The 16,515-nt window shown below is 37.9% G+C and overlaps 9 protein-coding genes across 9 annotated transcripts; 5 read left to right on the top strand and 4 right to left on the bottom strand.

Moving 5' to 3' along the window:
• Positions 1-18: 18 nt before the first annotated feature.
• On the bottom strand, positions 19-1,227 carry B0P05DRAFT_462196 (GDP-mannose 4,6 dehydratase; the record flags this gene model as incomplete). The annotated part of the gene is made up of 3 exons (XM_051574107.1): positions 19-911; positions 961-1,098; positions 1,131-1,227. 3 exons carry the CDS (start codon positions 1,225-1,227, stop codon positions 19-21), a joined length of 1,128 nt encoding a protein of 375 aa, XP_051438742.1.
• A 153-nt stretch (positions 1,228-1,380) lies between these two features.
• Positions 1,381-3,005, top strand: B0P05DRAFT_593841 (MAS20 protein import receptor-domain-containing protein). Its single transcript, XM_051583059.1, has 5 exons — positions 1,381-1,545; positions 1,592-1,914; positions 1,967-2,152; positions 2,201-2,707; positions 2,748-3,005. Exons 1-5 carry the CDS (start codon positions 1,422-1,424, stop codon positions 2,973-2,975), a joined length of 1,368 nt encoding a protein of 455 aa, XP_051438743.1. The 5' UTR covers positions 1,381-1,421; the 3' UTR covers positions 2,976-3,005.
• Positions 3,006-3,282: 277 nt separating this feature from the next.
• On the top strand, positions 3,283-4,236 carry B0P05DRAFT_525634 (60S ribosomal protein L2; the record flags this gene model as incomplete). Its single annotated transcript, XM_051576335.1, has 3 exons — positions 3,283-3,462; positions 3,520-3,542; positions 3,674-4,236. 3 exons carry the CDS (start codon positions 3,283-3,285, stop codon positions 4,233-4,235), a joined length of 765 nt encoding a protein of 254 aa, XP_051438744.1.
• A 124-nt stretch (positions 4,237-4,360) lies between these two features.
• Positions 4,361-4,783, top strand: B0P05DRAFT_525637 (bola protein). The gene is made up of 3 exons (XM_051576336.1): positions 4,361-4,530; positions 4,578-4,705; positions 4,752-4,783. The coding sequence occupies exons 1-3, from the start codon at positions 4,377-4,379 to the stop codon at positions 4,770-4,772; spliced, it is 303 nt and encodes a 100-aa protein (XP_051438745.1). The 5' UTR covers positions 4,361-4,376; the 3' UTR covers positions 4,773-4,783.
• B0P05DRAFT_503456 (WD40-repeat-containing domain protein) lies at positions 4,784-6,217 on the bottom strand. The gene is made up of 8 exons (XM_051575479.1): positions 6,091-6,217; positions 5,976-6,041; positions 5,857-5,929; positions 5,734-5,807; positions 5,457-5,692; positions 5,302-5,412; positions 5,122-5,255; positions 4,784-5,079 (listed from the first exon to the last, which is right to left on the bottom strand). Exons 1-8 carry the CDS (start codon positions 6,174-6,176, stop codon positions 4,795-4,797), a joined length of 1,065 nt encoding a protein of 354 aa, XP_051438746.1. The 5' UTR covers positions 6,177-6,217; the 3' UTR covers positions 4,784-4,794.
• Positions 6,218-6,310: 93 nt separating this feature from the next.
• Positions 6,311-9,175, bottom strand: B0P05DRAFT_583548 (uncharacterized protein; the record flags this gene model as incomplete). The annotated part of the gene is made up of 4 exons (XM_051582254.1): positions 6,311-7,342; positions 7,388-8,773; positions 8,824-8,918; positions 8,962-9,175. The coding sequence occupies 4 exons, from the start codon at positions 9,173-9,175 to the stop codon at positions 6,311-6,313; spliced, it is 2,727 nt and encodes a 908-aa protein (XP_051438747.1).
• A 2,108-nt stretch (positions 9,176-11,283) lies between these two features.
• B0P05DRAFT_525665 (uncharacterized protein) lies at positions 11,284-12,946 on the bottom strand. The gene is made up of 6 exons (XM_051576337.1): positions 12,431-12,946; positions 12,015-12,383; positions 11,822-11,960; positions 11,688-11,755; positions 11,581-11,641; positions 11,284-11,523 (listed from the first exon to the last, which is right to left on the bottom strand). The coding sequence occupies exons 1-6, from the start codon at positions 12,449-12,451 to the stop codon at positions 11,303-11,305; spliced, it is 879 nt and encodes a 292-aa protein (XP_051438748.1). The 5' UTR covers positions 12,452-12,946; the 3' UTR covers positions 11,284-11,302.
• B0P05DRAFT_525677 (tyrosine phosphatase family-domain-containing protein) lies at positions 12,288-13,426 on the top strand. The gene is made up of 6 exons (XM_051576338.1): positions 12,288-12,310; positions 12,380-12,802; positions 12,852-12,945; positions 12,992-13,007; positions 13,052-13,137; positions 13,185-13,426. Exons 2-6 carry the CDS (start codon positions 12,567-12,569, stop codon positions 13,389-13,391), a joined length of 639 nt encoding a protein of 212 aa, XP_051438749.1. The 5' UTR covers positions 12,288-12,310; positions 12,380-12,566; the 3' UTR covers positions 13,392-13,426.
• A 34-nt stretch (positions 13,427-13,460) lies between these two features.
• On the top strand, positions 13,461-16,209 carry B0P05DRAFT_525680 (uncharacterized protein). The gene is made up of 7 exons (XM_051576339.1): positions 13,461-13,520; positions 13,565-13,797; positions 13,847-14,257; positions 14,305-14,409; positions 14,462-14,839; positions 14,888-16,033; positions 16,102-16,209. Exons 1-7 carry the CDS (start codon positions 13,496-13,498, stop codon positions 16,108-16,110), a joined length of 2,307 nt encoding a protein of 768 aa, XP_051438750.1. The 5' UTR covers positions 13,461-13,495; the 3' UTR covers positions 16,111-16,209.
• The last annotated feature ends 306 nt before the right edge of the window (positions 16,210-16,515 follow it).

The raw sequence follows: 16,515 nt of genomic DNA on the forward strand, positions 1-16,515 counted from the left end.
CTTTTCTTTTTATTATTATTATATTAATGTAGAAGACTTGAGACTGGACTCAATATCAGCAACAACCATTTCATTTACCAGTTCATCAAAAGAAACTTTGCGCTTCCAGCCCAACTTTGTGTTCGCCTTGGTAGGATCACCCAACAACAAGTCAACTTCAGCAGGACGGAAATACTTGGGATCAATACGAACACGCACCTTGCCAGAGTCTTTATCTCTGCCGATCTCATTAACGCCTTCACCTTCCCAAACAATAGTACGGCCAGTGACCTTGAAGGCCTTTTCAACGAAACTTCTCACTGTGTGTGTCTCACCAGTAGCCAAGACAAAATCTTCAGGCTTGTCTTGTTGAAGCATGAGCCACATACCTTCAATATAATCACGAGCGTGGCCCCAATCACGCTTGGCATCAATGTTACCCAGATACAGACATTCTTGACGTCCCAAGTGAATGTCTGCAACAGCACGGGTAATCTTACGAGTGACAAAAGTACGGCCACGACGAGGGGATTCGTGATTGAATAAGATACCATTACAAGTATACATGTCATAAGATTCACGGTAATTTACCACAATCCAGTAACCGTAAAGCTTAGCAACACCGTAGGGAGAACGAGGGTAGAAAGGTGTAGTTTCTTTTTGAGGAGTTTCAACAACTTTACCGTAGAGTTCAGAAGTAGAGGCTTGATAGAAACGAACGCGGTCAGAAAGACCACAGGTACGAATGGCATCCAAAAGACGGAGTGTACCAAGAGCATCTACATCACCTGTGTATTCAGACATATCAAATGAAACCTTGACATGGGATTGTGCTGCCAAGTTGTAAATTTCAGTAGGTTGTACCTTAGAGACAATATGAACAAGACAAGTAGAGTCAGTCAAATCACCATAATGAAGGAAGAACTTGACGCCTGTCAGGATATGATTAGCATAAGCCTATAGACGTGTTTTGCTGTTTACCTGTTTCATGCCTGTCTCTGTAAATATGCTCAATGCGACCTGTATTGAATGAGGAAGAACGGCGAATGATACCATGTACTTCATAGCCTTTTTCTAACAAGAACTCGGTCAAATAAGAACCGTCTTGACCAGTAACACCTATTCATTATATAAGAAAATGTTGTATTGACAGGTCAATTTACCAGTAACAAGTGCAACTTTGCGTGCTCTGTATTCTTCAGGGCTCAAGTGATGATAAGTCTTGGTTGCAATAGTAGTTTCGGTCATGGCTATGATATAAAATACAAGAAAGAAAAGCAAGAAAGCTGTATACATCCGATCGCTTCTTTTTAAAAAGCCCCGCTCAGTTTTTTTAAGGCTCTAAATACTTTTCAAGATCAGACACTTTTAAATCAAATAAACCGGGCCATCCCAGTTTAGCATAGATAAATATATAGATCCTTCTTTTTCTTAACTAAAGCATGGCTCTTAAACCAAGTACTATTGCCCTTATTTCTACAGCTGTTGCTGCTTCTTTTGGTATTGGCTATTTAATCTATTTTGATCATAAACGCCGCAACGACCCTCAATACAAAAAACAGAAAAGTAGGCTCCCATTTTTTCTATCAATCCACTCATCATGCTATATTAGAATTAGAACGTAAAAAGGCAGCCAAGCTCGAGAAAGAATTCAAACAAAAAGAAGTCCAGTCTGTGGAGACCTTAATTAAGTATGTCATTGATAAAGTCAATGCAGAGACGTTTCCTACGACAGCAGAAGCGGTTGAAGCTTATTTTGTGGATCAAGTAGCTTTGGGTGAAGAATGCATTAAACAAGGCCAAGAAGAAGCCAGTGTTGAACATTTCTATAAGGCACTCAAAATTTATCCTGCACCTTTGGAACTCATCATGATTTATCAAAAGACAGTGCCCGAAAAGGTATATCGTCTTATTGTAACTATCATGGCTATGGAGGTAAGAAAATGGAAAAAAATATATACAGTTTGGGATCTAAAATCATGTGTAGCAACAACAACGTCAAAATAAATTTTATGAAGAATTTCCTCCTTCGGAAACACGCCTCAAATTAAAAGAAGTATCTAAAGAAGGCGAAAATAGCATTTATGGCCTTGTGGCAGAAGAAAGTATTAAAGCAGGAGACGAAATCTATGCCGAAAAACCACTTGTTGCAGCTCTTTATCCTCAATTACAGGTAAAAAGGATTGCATAAATTAAAAAATAGTACTTATCCTATATCAAGGGCTCTTATTGTAGCTATTGCATGAAGAAATTGAACGATCAACCAGTTGAATGTGCCAATTGCGATCAAGTCAAGTTTTGTAGCAAAGAATGTGAACAAACTGCTACTCAACAATACCACCAATTTTTGTGTACCAATAACAAGCTCTCGCTTGATCAAAAAGCTTCCAGCTTTTTAAATTTTTCTGTCGACAATAAGCTTCAATATCCTCAAATGATCGCTCAATTCTTGTCTGGTATGGTAGCTGAAGAAGTAGAGAAGAACAAGACGGGTAAACCTACTTCAACTTATACAAATTGGGACCATATTGAACGATTCAAGAGCGAGCCATTGGAAATCTCTCAAGCATCTATCAAAGAAGCTACACTCATCAAAGAATTATTGAGCTCAAAAATCCCTGGTTTGGACGAATTCTTGAAAGATGATATCTATCTCTTGATGAAAAGCAAATTGATTGGCAATTGCTTTGAGGTAGCTACAAACGAGCAAGGATTTGTACCCGTAGAGGTAAGGCAATCACTGAAAATCAAAAGCTAACAGTGTATAGAAATCCGACCAAGAACCTATTCGTGTACTAAACAACCATCAAAAGGGGTTGGGTAGTGCCATTTACAAGATTTCTTCTTACATTGGAAGTGATAAAGAAGGCAATGTAGATGTGAACTTTAAGGACAATACCAATGTTGTTGTTGTTAAAGCTACTAAAGAAATTGCTCAAGGAGAGCAAATCAAGGTTTCTATAACAGATTCCGTTACACCTTACACTATAGAATAAACTATATATATATATCTTTTCAAATGATAATGATTTTGTTTCACTGTTTGACAAATCAATTGCAGGAACAATGATGCTCAATTTCAATACCAGCTTCACTCGAGCCGGACTTGTAAAACGGAAAGGGAATGCCACTTCAAGCCATGTGTGAAATAAGCACAAGCGTACTGCACAACCATGAACTACCTCTTTTCTTCCTAGAGTATGTGTCACAGCCACCACCATCACTATCATCATTAGAGAATGGATGGATTGAATTAGTCAAAAAGATGGATGCGGGAAGATTAACATTTTGATAGATTTAACAATGGGTCGTGTTATTCGTGCTCAAAGAAAGGGTGCTGGATCCATTTTCAAATCCCACACCGTTGGCCGTAAGGGTGCTGCTCAACTCCGTGTTTTCGACTTTGCTGAACGTCATGGTTACATTCGTGGTATCGTCAAGGAAATCGTCCACGATCCTGGAAGAGGTGCTCCTCTTGCCAAGGTAAAAAAAAAAAAGACAATGATGAGTGTGATGATTAACTTTTTTCTTGTTCCATAGGTTGTCTTCCGTGATCCTTACAAGTATGTATCATTTCGACATGTGTGTATATCAACTTGAGAAAGAATGGAAAGAAAAGAGAAAGAGAGAGAAGATATACGCACACAACAGCAAAAGAAAAGGGAATGCATGAAACTGACATATCTTTGTATAGGTACAAGCTCCGTACCGAAACTTTCATTGCTACTGAAGGTATGTACACTGGTCAATTTGTCTATGCCGGTAAGAAGGCTTCTTTGAACATTGGTAACGTCTTGCCTTTGGCCTCCATGCCCGAAGGTACCGTTATCTGTAACGTCGAAGAAAAGGTCGGTGACCGTGGTGCTATTGCCCGTACCTCTGGTAACTATGCCACCATCATTGGTCACGGTGAAGACGGTAAGACCCGTATTCGTTTGCCCTCTGGTTCCAAGAAGGTCATTCCCTCTACCTCTCGTGCTGTTGTCGGTATCGTTGCTGGTGGTGGTCGTATTGACAAGCCCCTCTTGAAGGCTGGTCGTGCTTACCACAAGTTCCGTGTCAAGCGTAACAGCTGGCCCAAGACTCGTGGTGTTGCCATGAACCCCGTTGATCACCCTCACGGTGGTGGTAACCATCAACACATTGGTAAGGCCTCTACCATGGCCCGTGACTCTCCTGCCGGTCAAAAGGTTGGTTTGATTGCTGCTCGTCGTACTGGTCTCCTCCGTGGTACCAAGAAGATCAAGGATGCTTAAACTATTTGTAATAAATCGTATTAAAAAGAGAGAAAGAGTGTATATTCTAAACGATTCAAGTGACTGTCAACCTTTTTTTTATGTTCATCTTTGGAGGGCTTTTATTTTTTCTCTTTCTTTTACTTTTTTTTTTTTTTGAAAATGCTTTTCTCGAGAATTGCTCGCTCTATTCCTATCCGCCGTGCTTTTTATACCACAGAAGCTCCTTCTGGTTTAACTGAGGGAGAAAAACTTATTTTCACTAAACTTTCAGAAGCATTGAACCCTCATAAACTTCAAGTAGCCGATGTGTCAGGTAATTTTTTTTAAGAAGCAATACAAATAATTGAATATGGATTTTAGGTGGGTGTGGATCCATGTATGCTATCAACATTGCTGCAAAGAAATTCGAAGGCACAAGCATTGTTAAACAACATAGAATGGTCAATGAGATTTTGAAAGAGGAAATCAAGGGTATGCATGGTTTACAGGTAAGCGTCTTGCTTCTTCATCAACATCACATTCACAATGGCATAGCTCAAGACCTCTGCTAAATAAATAAATAAACTGTCTTTTTTTATTAAATCAAACGACTAGCGCCAAACTGTCTTCGAGTGACGCAATCTACTTGGAGTTCAACAATACGATCTTCTAGTCCAACAAAGATAGTTCTGCCATCAGGCGAGAATGTGAGACCAGTAATGGCTTGATCTTGATGTTCTGGTGATAAGCGTACAATTTGCCTTGTTTGGAATGTGCGAGTATCCACAATATAGACATGTGAGACATGTTCAGCATACGCTAATAAATCCAATGTTCCTGAACTGAATTGTATACTTCTCGGTGCTTTCTTAGTTTTTCGATTCTAATAGAAATAAGCAATGGATTGTGTAGATAGTTTACTTACCTCAGTAGAACCTAAATGGTATAGTCTTTGTGTTGAGTCTATAGAATAAATGCTGACATATCCATCTTGACTAGTGATAGCAAATAGAGTGGATGATGGATGCCATGCACAAGATAAGCTTGGTTCTTCAGAGACTAAGGTTGTTTAGTTTTTTCCCCCATCTTTGTCTTGTTTATTTACCTTTGTATTCCAACTTGTTTGTGTAATATCCTTCTTTGTCAATTGTATAGAGATAAGCAACGCCACCATCACTCACCATGACCATATACTGTTGATTTGGACTAACACTAGCTATAAAACAGTATCAACACAATTAACAAGCAAGACACACTTACTAGCATTAATGGCACTAGGCAGTTTTAGTGTTTGTATCTTATCCATCTCTGGTACTCGCCATAATGTAACAGTTTGATCATTATTACAAACTGTCATTCGAATATTTTTTCCGTGACTAGACAAGTGAACCGAGTTATTTAGACCTCTTCCAACCGACCAAATCTTGGACCAGCCACTTTCTAGTTGTTTAATCATTAACATGCCTGTCTGTCCTCCCGCAACTAAATAGCCGCATCTATAGAGCGATAAGTAATACATAATCGCTAAGAAACTTACTTTGTGTGAATGGAAGTGGGTGTAAAGGGTAAACTATCTTGAAAGCATGTATCTTTTTCTAATCTTGTATCATACTGCATAACATTTGTTAGAAACTATTGACTGCCATGTCATCTCCTTTACCATATAAATAGAATTTCTTCTTGGATGCATAAGTGTGAATTTACTGGAAGCGTAGATCAAATCACGCAATTGCCTAGACTACAATAAATACAACAAAAAGATGAACATGGACATATTACCAATGCTGTATAAAACTAGTTGCATAATGTGTCTTTTTAATATCGACAAAGACACCATTATTTTGACTATATAAAATCAATCAGATAAAAATCTGTACAGACATGCATACTTTACATTGAATGTTTCAAGCAGAGTAACTGGCTTGAATGATTCTTTTTTTCTAACAAATCACTTTGACCTTCAGTAGGTATTAAGAGCATGAAAAGAGATAGAGATAGAGATAGCAAAGAGAAAGGGATTGCTTTTTTTTTTTATATTTAAAAAAAACTTTTTTTTTTTTTTAGTAGTAGCTTTATTTGTTAATTGTGCAGTTTTCGAACCAATCATTAATAAATTACTTCCACATATCGGCAGCACTCATTCTTCCTTTGTTTTGTACTAAAGGTTCTTTTTCTACCCACATAGCATCCAATAATTCATCTTCAAATTCTTTTGAATGACGGCTTTCTTTTCGACTTTTATGCGATTTATGCTTCTTTCTTCTTTCTCGACTTGGGCTACGTTCTCTTTTTCTTGACTTGTATTTATGACGATGTTTACGTTCTTCATCATCCCGGTGTCTCTTTTTATGGCTTGATTTTTTACTGCTATTCTTTTCTATCTTATCGTCATCTTCATCTTCATCGGATACAGAAACATGGCGCCTTTTATGTCCACTTGTTCTAGGCTTAAATGGTTGAACAATCACTTCTTCCGAGACAACATGTGTTAATGAACCCGCCTCTTTTCTTTCTGAGGCACGCTTAAACATTGGGCGGAAGGATTCCGTTGGCTCTGGTGTGTTTGTAGTAATGGGTATGTCTGCTGTTGGTGGAGCTGGTGGCAGTGGTGGACCAATGAAATCCAGATCCATATCTGGTGATTTTTCCACTGGCGATCTTTCTTCCGGCTTCGCTTCTTCCTCTTCTTCACTATCCGAATTATCAAAAATAGCTTTAAAAATGTCCATAGAGGGTCTTTCATAATCTAAAGAAGGACCTGCATCTTCTTCATCCTGGTTCTCCGTCGTTGTTTGTTGTTGTTGTTGTTGTTGTTGTTGTTCTTCTTCTTCTTCTTCTTTCCGCTCTGAGGGTTTTGGTATAATTGCATTCATGATAGGATCATCATTGCTGACAATAGGTTCACTAGAAGTGAATTTGAGCGGTATTCTTTCATTCAGCATGGTCTCCATAGCATCTTTGCTAAGGGCATCTTTGGATCCTGCTTGTGTACGACCTGCATCAGCGTCTGTCTTTTGATCATGGTCAGGGTGTGGGTTGCGTACATTGAATCGTTTACAGACAAGTCTGTTGGGATAAAAGGGTTTTATAGTTCTGGTTAATGCACCAAACATCTTCATAGCAGCTGCTTCTGCTTCTTGAGACAACTACATGAATGTTGAGTCTTTGTGTTGCATACTAGCTTGACTTACTTGTTTCTTTTCAGGTTTGGCTTCTAGTTTTGCCATTTGCTCTTTTTCTTTTCGATATTCTTCTTCTGTCTTTAGTCCTCCTTCAAATTTAAGTGTTTCTACATGCTTTGTCTCTGAAGAAGCAGATGTAAATCGACCACTCATCATAGCACTAATGGGTCTAAAGATACGTGCTGCTTTTGCAAATTCATCCATTTCTTTCATGCCAGATTCATATGTCAAACCCTCTGGGATAGGCAACACAGTTAAAGGAATACCATCCTGTGTTAATTTGCCTGCTTGATTCTCCAGATAATGTCTGTATCTTGCTTGTTTTTGAGGATTGTCTCCAAATGGCATGAATCCCTTTAAAGCCAAATGTGCTACATCTTTAGGAACAGAAGGGAAATCCGAAAGTTGCGATTTGTCCTTGCCACTATCAACAAAGAAACTGATGGCTTGATTGAGCTTGTCTTTTGAGCGTTGAGGCATGTAGTCAAAAACAGATCGCTTCTCAATCGGTTGTTCGCCTAAGATGTGTCCTCTCTCTTCAAATGAAAACACACTTTCCTTGTTCACTAGTGATGATGGTGGTAGTGTTTCGTTGTTGATAGGTGCATGAATGCCCGTAAAAGTAGCAGGTACTTGAGGTGGAGGATACCATTTTCCAATACTGTCTTTTGTCTTTTCAGACAAATGGAATCCAGTCAAAGGCGGTCTTCCATCTGAGCATTTAAGATGATTGATAGGTTTTGATTCTGTCTGTCTTTTTTGAGTGATACTCTTTAGCTGATCTCGTGTATAGCCTTCTTCATCATCATACAAGGCTGTATGATAATTACTGAATGAAGTGTCATTTCGGTATACATCATCATCATCTTCTGCTTCTTCAAAAGCACCTAGTCCAAATACTTCTTTACTTTTTGCCGATGGATCATAGACACCAAACATGGATCGATTTGTATTTTCGCCCTTCTTGGCAGCTGCCAATTCCCTCAAACGCTTCATTTCTGCTACTTCAGGCACATAGGTTGATAGATCATATCCCAGACCATAAGTATCTCGCTTGACTTGATAATTTTCAATAGGCGTATCTCGAGGTGCAAACGTAACATCTCCAGGCACATCTTCATCCTCATCGTCGTCACTAGCTTCTAATTGACGTCGTTTCATACGGGGACCAATGCCTTGTCCAGGTCTCCATCCCATCTTTCTTAATAGCCGAACACCTACAGAATCCTTTGGTGGCCCAAACATGCTGATCAGACTACTGCCTAAAAACTCAAGTCCACCGCCTCGACCTTCGTCTTCTTTCATCAATTGGCGCCGTGCTGACAGTTCGCGTTCTGTGCCTCCCAAAATATCAAATTCCTCTGTTGCCACTAGTTTGCGAGCGCCCGCTAAATCCTTTCCATGATGGATGAGTAAAATAAAACATTTGCAGATAAAAGACATACCTGGAGATCTTCTTCATCCATGTAATCTTCAGGTCTTGCCTCTTTCATTTCATTTCTAGCACTTCTTGAAGAAACATAATTACTGGGCTCCCAGCCTAAACAGTATCAGTAAAACCATCACTCGTAAAGTGGATTTACCTTCTTTTGATCCCACAGTATTAAAATAACCAGCAGAAAAACCACCCGTGAATGCACCATGAAAACGGCGGCGTCCTTGTTCGTCTCTAGCTTCTTGTTTCCAAACGGGTACAAATTGTCCAGCATCGGATCTTCCTGCCCGTTTGTCTTTTTCTGTTTGTTCTGGAAACGCTGTACCAAAAACTACAAAGCTTTCTGTAGCACCTTTGCTCATAATTTTTAAAAAGGGAAAAAGCGGATATAGAGACCATGGAGTGCACCGTGAATGGAATACAGTATTTCAAAGTTGAATTTGATTGGATGGCAAGCCAAGGGTTTTCTTTTCATGACAAGTAGCAGGCAACTTCAGGCATGAAGCGCTTTCATTCTTGCAGTCTCATCAGAGGATTAAGATAAATGAACAGAGCTGTGTGAGTGAGATGTTAATAGGAAAAACGCCTATACATAATGCAACTTTGGCTTGGTGTTCACTATGCTTTCCTTTTTTATTGTTATGTTCTCAATGGGACTGAGATATACTGGCCCCATATTATAGACTTTCTGAAGAAAGCTTCATGATTTGAGCTTTAGGTTCGTTGAAGACGCATATTTGGCTGTATACAGCAGATTTGAAGGCAATGCTTAAATGAAGTCGGCATTTTCGTCTTAGTAAGCTTGTTTTCTTTTCATCAGAAGTATTTAGAGACGATTTTATCTGATTTCGGTTGGATCAGACCTACATTGGGTCATTCCAAAAATTCTCGGTCGAGTTTTGTTTTTCTCATCTTCACGAACCTCTGTGGATCCTATGATCAAAAAAAAAAAAAATTCATCCACAGGTCAAACCAATGGTACCATTCGGTACCTGGACTCGAAAGAACATGATTTAAATAAGAAACGGGTTGTTTTGATAGTCTGATTGTCGAGTAATGGGCCATCAAAGAATGAGTGTTTAAGCTGTGCTTTGAGCATTTTTGAGCATTTTTGCTCTAGACATATTATAAAACTTGTTATCGATGGACCTATAAAACTATTGTATGCTGCTCAGAGTGTAAAAGAGCATACAAAAGTGAAAATATAGACACTTATGATGTAAATGTGGGGGTAAATGAAGATGAGACATACGGGATGGTCATGAATTGGAGATCGAAAATGAACGCAACCCTCAATTCTTCATCCAACCGCATGAAAAATCAAGCTTTTGCAGAGAACTGCATGAAGACGCAGTTATCGGGCTTTGGTGCAGTGACAAAAGTTATAGACCTTTAACTTCTAAATCTGTTGATATAAAAGTCATAGCAGCCTTACTGATAAACTATTGATAGAATATGTAAAAACATTTTTGAAATTTTTCACTTCTATTTCATCATTTCCATAGTGCAAGTAGCAAGCAAACACTTTGACCAAAAACTGCAGCAACTGGCGGTTATTTTGAGTATTTAAGCTTTTTGATATCTTTATTTTTCATCTTGTAGTGTCAAAAAGAAGACCAAAGAGTTGCCAAGTTCAATCTTTTCATCGAAAGGCATATTTTGGCCGTTTTGGACATGTCACTTTTTTTTTTTTGGTCCAAATCAACTCCAAAGGTACCTCATATGTTATTGAACTTTGTTTGTAAGTGTTTGAAGCATTCATGTCTGTATAAACAGGCTTTATGCTGCCTTTCTGTTGTCTAGATGTACCTCTTGATGTGGCCACTTTGTTCTCAAGCCAAACAGATTATTTAAAAAAAAAAGGCAAAATCTTTTTGATTCTATTGATTTTGCTGTTAAATAAAGAGAAACCAAGATTTGCGATAAAAAAGAAAATGAGATACCCAGCAAAACTTTTAACTGACTCATTGTTCTATCCTGAAGAATCTTTTTTTCTTTTCTGTTCTCTCTCCTCACTCTTTTTCAAATCATATCCTATCGCATACGCATTGAAATATACTGTATGCATCAAGAATTGAAATCGCAACATTCACTATCGTTTTCATCTTTTGCTTGTGATACTGCTATTTCAGCTACTCAATGCATTCCAAGTTTAAACTATTACATAACAGTAATACTCTTGACTATTCTCTTTTAGATTTACTTGATAACTTTATGGAACCAATCATCTGAAAACTCAAAACGGATAAGTTAAGCAAAGCTCATCCTGTACCTTACTGTCGGACCCACTATGAAATATGAGAAATCTCTTTTGCTCTTTTGTATCACTTTAGCTTCCAAATTGGTTTTGCATTAAATAAGTGAACTTCAATTTGATTCTGTCATCTTATTCTGACAAATACAAGACAATACGTCTAGTTCTCAACATGCAATTAGTTGATATACAGACATGAATACCAAGAAATTGAAAAAAAGGTATATCTTTTATTTTAAACCATAGACTCCACTGTGGGCTCAGCACAAATAATCTTTTCCATCTGTTTAGCCCTAAAATAATCTGCCAAGGAACGAATAATGATAAACCACCCAATGATCATCAAGAAATAAGCGACAATGTCAGCATCCACGTTATCTTCCGATTTACTGCTTGAGGATGTTTGACCGCTTGATTCATTATTGTAATAATACTCATCATCTTCCAATGTCCCACCTTTTATAAATATAGAAAAATCAATACATGTGTGTAACTCAACTCAACTCGACTTACGGCTACGAATATAAAATCCAGTCTGAACAAGCGATATGCCAAGACCAGCCCGTGATCCTTGCTGATATGGGTATAAGTCAATGTGGCGATGATTTTTATGGACATACCTTGGATGCATGCGATGTATGTAATAAATAAGTCAGCATAAACCCCACAAATTGAAAGCTTGCTGATACTATAAAGAGAAATGCAAGTGGTTAATGAATCAAATGTTACATTGCATTGTATTGGATATACTTGCTCATTAAGTTCCAGAAAAAAGAGAATATGTTACCAACAGGCATGCCTTCGACTAACACAATATCACCCATGCCTGCTGGAGCAATAATGGTAGTTTGCCAATAAGGCGGAGTGGCATCTGCTGCTGCTTCTTCATATGTCTATTTATATACATACAATTAATTACAAGATTAAATTAAGCAAATACACATTACAGGCGGTGTCTCTTCTAACTTGTTGCTATCACTTTCTGGCTTTGCTGACATGTTTGCAAATACACCGTCTGTAGATATCGGCAGTATGGCTGGTGCATTGTTTCTTGTTGCTACAGATGGTTGTGGCTGAGGCATAAACGCAACATGATCATCATCGTCTTCATCGTCGCTATCTTGGTTGCCAGGGGCGTTGCTATGGACGTTACTATGGTGATCAGAAGAAGATGGTAGTAATCTATCTGTTGCTTCGGCCTCTTCTTCCTCGTCGTCCTCAAATGATTCTCCAAATGCATCTTGTAAGTCAGTTTGTTGTTGTGTTGAAGTAGATGGACCTTCCATTAAGACATGGTCTTGATCATGAGTAGATAACTAGTATACAATCTTATTAACCAATGTCATCTTGTGATTCAATGTACCTTTGAATAACGTGTCGACATGATTTAAACTATAGAAAAGAAAAAGAGAGAAAAAAAAAGGTGCATTGATAATGACAGTAGCTATTTTTAAAATCCGTTCTCTCTCTTTTCTCCCTTCTCTTTTTTTAACAAAATAATGTCAACTAAACCAACTCAAGAAGAAGCGAATCCATCAACAGTTCCAAAGACTTTACCAGATCCCAACTGGTCAGTGCTCGATTCATTCAACGTACAGGATGACACAGAGATGTTTGAAGAAGCCCTCATTCCTCCAGAAAACTTCAACATGGTCTGTGAACATATCTATCGCTCTTCCTTTCCAAAAAAGAAGCATTATAAGTTTCTTGAAAAGCTAAAGCTAAAAAGTGTTTTGTAAGTGTAGAAACCCTTTTTCAATTATGTAGCCTAACATGTATGATAGAACATTGATTTTAGAAGAATATCCAGAACAAAATATGAAGTTTTTAAAAGAACAAAATATTCAGTTTCTGCAGTTTGGTATTGCAGGCAATAAGGTAATGCAAGATTAGGTTATATTTCCATCTAACAAGTTGACTATAGGAACCTTTTGTTCAAAGTAAGCGAGAATGGTGTAGATGATATGCTTATCCATTAATTTAGTTCCAGAAGATAAAATCAGTGCAGCTTTAGCAGCCTTACTTGACAAAAGAAACCACCCAATTCTGATTCATTGCAATAAGGGAAAGGTATATATTTTTTTATTTACATTTTATATTGACTTTCTGCTTGTTAGCATCGTACAGGTTGTCTTGTAGGCTGTTTACGAAAAATTCAAAATTGGAGCCATACTTCCATTTTTGATGAATATAGACGATTCTCTCACCCAAAATCACGATCCATGGATCAACAATTTATAGAGCTTTATGACGCTAAACAAGTCTGGCCACTGGTCGATAAAAAATATTTACCTAATTGGCCCACATTAGCAGATCCATTCTAATAAAATAACACCGCTGCCACATGGCAAAAAACGAAGTCATTTTTATTTATTTATTCTCTGAGATTCTTCAGGAGAAAAAGAAGTTTTTTCTCTCTCTTTATATTATGTCGACACTCAAGACAAAAGAAGGTAATTCCTTTCTTATCTTTGACGATAAACCGACATTTGTTTAGCAAACACCTACGAGGATAGCAGTGATGACGATATCCCTTTAGCCAAAAGACACGCTATTCAAAACAAGGATAGTGAAGACGAGACTCCCTTGTCTCAACGTGTTAAGAGAGTCAAGGAAGAATCAGACAGTGAAGATGACCAACCTATCTCTTCTCGTAAAACCCTCATGAAAAAGAAACCAGTCAAAAAGGCTGTTAAACAAGAAAATGGCGATAATGATCATGTTTCTTTGGTAATTAAATTCATGACACATATGTGTGGTATTCATTTCGTTTTGATAGACAAAGAAATTGAAGTCCAAGACAGAGGCAATGGACGTGGATATGCCTTCCAAAAAGAGACCTTTAGAGAGCAGTTCCAGTACAACCATCAAACGCGAGAAGAAAGTGAAAAAGGAAGAAGATGATCCTACACTTTATAAATGGTGGGAAGAAGAGAATCCTGTCGAATTAGAAAGCGATGATACTATCAAATGGACCAAACTCCAACATAACGGTGTCTTGTTTCCTCCTGAATATGTGCCCCATGGTGTTAAGATGAACTATAATGGAAAGCCTATTACGTTAACTCCTGAAGCAGAAGAAGTGGCCTCTTTCTTTGCAGCTCTTTTGGAAACAGATCATGCTCAAAACCCTGTCTTTCAAAAGAATTTCTTTAATGATTGGCAAGAAATCTTGAAACAAGATCCCAGGGTAAATTTGCGTTTTTGTATTTCATTATATATAACCTTTTTTTGTAGAATCCTAAAATTACAGATTTCAAAAAATGTGATTTTAGACCCATTTGGGAGAAATTTGAAAAAGACAAAGAAAACAAGAAACAAATGACCAAAGAGGAAAAGTTGGTATGTTTTTTAAAAAAAAAAACCATTGATATATAATGACTGTGTCAATTAGCGTGCAAAAGAAGAAAAAGCAAAAGCTGAAGAACCTTACCTCTATGCTTTAGTAGATGGTCGTAAAGAAAAAGTTGGTAACTTTAGAATCGAACCACCAGGTCTTTTCCGTGGTAGAGGTAGCCACCCCAAGACAGGCAAGCTCAAAAAGCGTGTCATGCCTGAACAAGTCACGCTTAATCTTGGTGTGGATGCCAAAATTCCTGAACCTCCTCAAGGCCATAAATGGGCTGCTGTCGTTCACGATCAGACAGCTACTTGGTTAGCTACCTGGAAAGAAAACGTTAATGGTTCTATCAAATATGTGTTTTTGGCTGCCACTTCTGCTTGGAAGGGTCAAAGTGATATGCAAAAGTTTGAAAAAGCAAGAGAACTCAAGGTAAACTATAGAGTATCTATTCAAAACTAAATCTCTCACGCCAATTAGAAACATGTAAAACGTATTCGTGATGATTATACTGCAGAATTAAAGCATAAATTAAGTGAAATACGTCAACGTGCTACTGCCATGTACTTGATCGATCGCTTAGCATTAAGAGCTGGTAATGAAAAGGGTGAAGACGAAGCAGACACAGTAGGCTGTTGTTCTCTTCGTTATGAACACATCACACTGGAACCCCCAAACACAGTTCATTTTGATTTCTTGGGTAAAGATAGTATTCGATATCAAAACAGTGTTCAAGTCGACTCTCAAATCTACAAGAACATCAACATTTTTAAGAAGCAAGTAGGCTTACCTGGCCATATGATTTTTGATCGTCTCAGCACGACCGGTTTGAATAAGCACTTGAATAACTACATGAAGGGTCTTTCTGCTAAAGTGTTCCGTACTTACAATGCTTCCATCACCTTCCAACAACAAGTAGACCTCTTGACAAACCCTAATGACAGTGTGGCAGATAAACTCTTGTCCTACAACCGAGCCAACCGTGAAGTTGCCATTCTCTGTAACCATCAAAAGACCGCTTCCAAGACACACGAACAAATGATTTCCAAAATCGGCGACAGGATCCGTGCCCTTAAGTATCAACGTATGAAGCTCCGAAAGCAACTGTTTGCTTTGGACGCCAAGTTAAAAAAGAAACCCGAGTACGCTGAACTCGAATCAGATCTTGATGAAGAATGGATTGTCGAGCACGAAAAGGATTTGGTTGAAAAAGAAAAGGAAAAGATCAAGAACCGATTTGAAAAGCAAAACGCAAAATTAGCTGCTGAGAACCAACCCATGTTGCCTGCTGCTGAATTACAAGAGAAATTGAAGGCTGCTGATGAACTCGCTAAGCGCTTAAAGAGTGAGCACAACAAGCAAGTGATTGAGCCCAAGAGCAGTATGACAGTTGATAAATTGATTGCACAAATCAATAAGATCGATGAGCGTATCAGTGCAACGAAAAACCAAGCTACGGATAAGGAAGAAAATAAGGAAATTGCTCTTGGTACATCCAAATTGAATTACATTGATCCTCGTATCACAATTGCCTGGTGTAGATCAAATAATGTTCCTCTAGAAAAAGTTTTTAGTAAGACTTTGTTGGACAAATTTAGATGGGCACAAAATATACCTGATGATTGGGTAAGACCCCTTTTATTGTTTTATGCAAAGAAAAGATAATTTTATACTAAGTTTTTTTTTTACAACAGAAATTCTAGGCTCTCATTCTCTCCTCCTTTGACTAAAAAATTGCATTTCAACCCGAATAATAATAATAACTATAATAATAAAAAGCACTATGTATCACTTTCTGAAAATAGTGTACATTCCGCAAACGGACCGAAATAGCTCATAAAGGAATAATTCTCCCTTTTGTGAATAAGCTCAAAGATGCAGTTCTATTTAGGCAAGAGAACGGCCTTATTTTCTTACTTATTTTCTTACTTATTTTCTTACTTATTTCGATCTTAATTACCATAAGATATTGCTACGCAAGAATGAGCTTTAATTGACATTTGCATCTGACAGATTCTACCCAGATTTGATACATCTCATTTGGGAACGATGGAAAGTCGTACATCGTTCCTTATAGTCACAAGCAATATTCATGCTATCCCATTACC

The sequence above is a fragment of the Gilbertella persicaria genome, assembly GCF_025201335.1.
Source record: "Gilbertella persicaria strain CBS 190.32 chromosome Unknown B0P05scaffold_4, whole genome shotgun sequence".
NCBI classification, from domain to species: domain Eukaryota; kingdom Fungi; phylum Mucoromycota; class Mucoromycetes; order Mucorales; family Choanephoraceae; genus Gilbertella; species Gilbertella persicaria.

What these genes read in the sequence shown, in the direction of transcription:
- B0P05DRAFT_525677 (XM_051576338.1), top strand. Translation starts at nt 12,567, where the DNA reads ATGTCAACTAAACCAACTCAAGAAGAAGCGAATCCATCAACAGTTCCA. An exon ending in CTAAAGCTAAAAAGTGTTTT is followed by an intron (nt 12,803 to 12,851) that starts GTAAGTGTAGAA and finishes CATGTATGATAG; the next exon opens with AACATTGATTTTAGAAGAAT. An exon ending in TTCATTGCAATAAGGGAAAG is followed by an intron (nt 13,138 to 13,184) that starts GTATATATTTTT and finishes TCTGCTTGTTAG; the next exon opens with CATCGTACAGGTTGTCTTGT.
- B0P05DRAFT_525637 (XM_051576336.1), top strand. Translation starts at nt 4,377, where the DNA reads ATGCTTTTCTCGAGAATTGCTCGCTCTATTCCTATCCGCCGTGCTTTT. An exon ending in TCAAGTAGCCGATGTGTCAG is followed by an intron (nt 4,531 to 4,577) that starts GTAATTTTTTTT and finishes TATGGATTTTAG; the next exon opens with GTGGGTGTGGATCCATGTAT. An exon ending in AGGGTATGCATGGTTTACAG is followed by an intron (nt 4,706 to 4,751) that starts GTAAGCGTCTTG and finishes ACAATGGCATAG; the next exon opens with CTCAAGACCTCTGCTAAATA.
- B0P05DRAFT_503456 (XM_051575479.1), bottom strand. Translation starts at nt 6,176, where the DNA reads ATGCTCTTAATACCTACTGAAGGTCAAAGTGATTTGTTAGAAAAAAAG. An exon ending in CTCTGCTTGAAACATTCAAT is followed by an intron (nt 6,042 to 6,090) that starts GTAAAGTATGCA and finishes GATTTTATATAG; the next exon opens with TCAAAATAATGGTGTCTTTG. An exon ending in AAACAAGTTGGAATACAAAG is followed by an intron (nt 5,256 to 5,301) that starts GTAAATAAACAA and finishes AAACAACCTTAG; the next exon opens with TCTCTGAAGAACCAAGCTTA.
- B0P05DRAFT_593841 (XM_051583059.1), top strand. Translation starts at nt 1,422, where the DNA reads ATGGCTCTTAAACCAAGTACTATTGCCCTTATTTCTACAGCTGTTGCT. An exon ending in TCAATACAAAAAACAGAAAA is followed by an intron (nt 1,546 to 1,591) that starts GTAGGCTCCCAT and finishes ATGCTATATTAG; the next exon opens with AATTAGAACGTAAAAAGGCA. An exon ending in TAACTATCATGGCTATGGAG is followed by an intron (nt 1,915 to 1,966) that starts GTAAGAAAATGG and finishes AATCATGTGTAG; the next exon opens with CAACAACAACGTCAAAATAA.
- B0P05DRAFT_525680 (XM_051576339.1), top strand. Translation starts at nt 13,496, where the DNA reads ATGTCGACACTCAAGACAAAAGAAG. An exon ending in GACACTCAAGACAAAAGAAG is followed by an intron (nt 13,521 to 13,564) that starts GTAATTCCTTTC and finishes ACATTTGTTTAG; the next exon opens with CAAACACCTACGAGGATAGC. An exon ending in AAAAAGCAAGAGAACTCAAG is followed by an intron (nt 14,840 to 14,887) that starts GTAAACTATAGA and finishes CACGCCAATTAG; the next exon opens with AAACATGTAAAACGTATTCG.
- B0P05DRAFT_525665 (XM_051576337.1), bottom strand. Translation starts at nt 12,451, where the DNA reads ATGTCGACACGTTATTCAAAG. An exon ending in AGTTAGAAGAGACACCGCCT is followed by an intron (nt 11,961 to 12,014) that starts GTAATGTGTATT and finishes GTATATAAATAG; the next exon opens with ACATATGAAGAAGCAGCAGC. An exon ending in TGGATTTTATATTCGTAGCC is followed by an intron (nt 11,524 to 11,580) that starts GTAAGTCGAGTT and finishes TATTTATAAAAG; the next exon opens with GTGGGACATTGGAAGATGAT.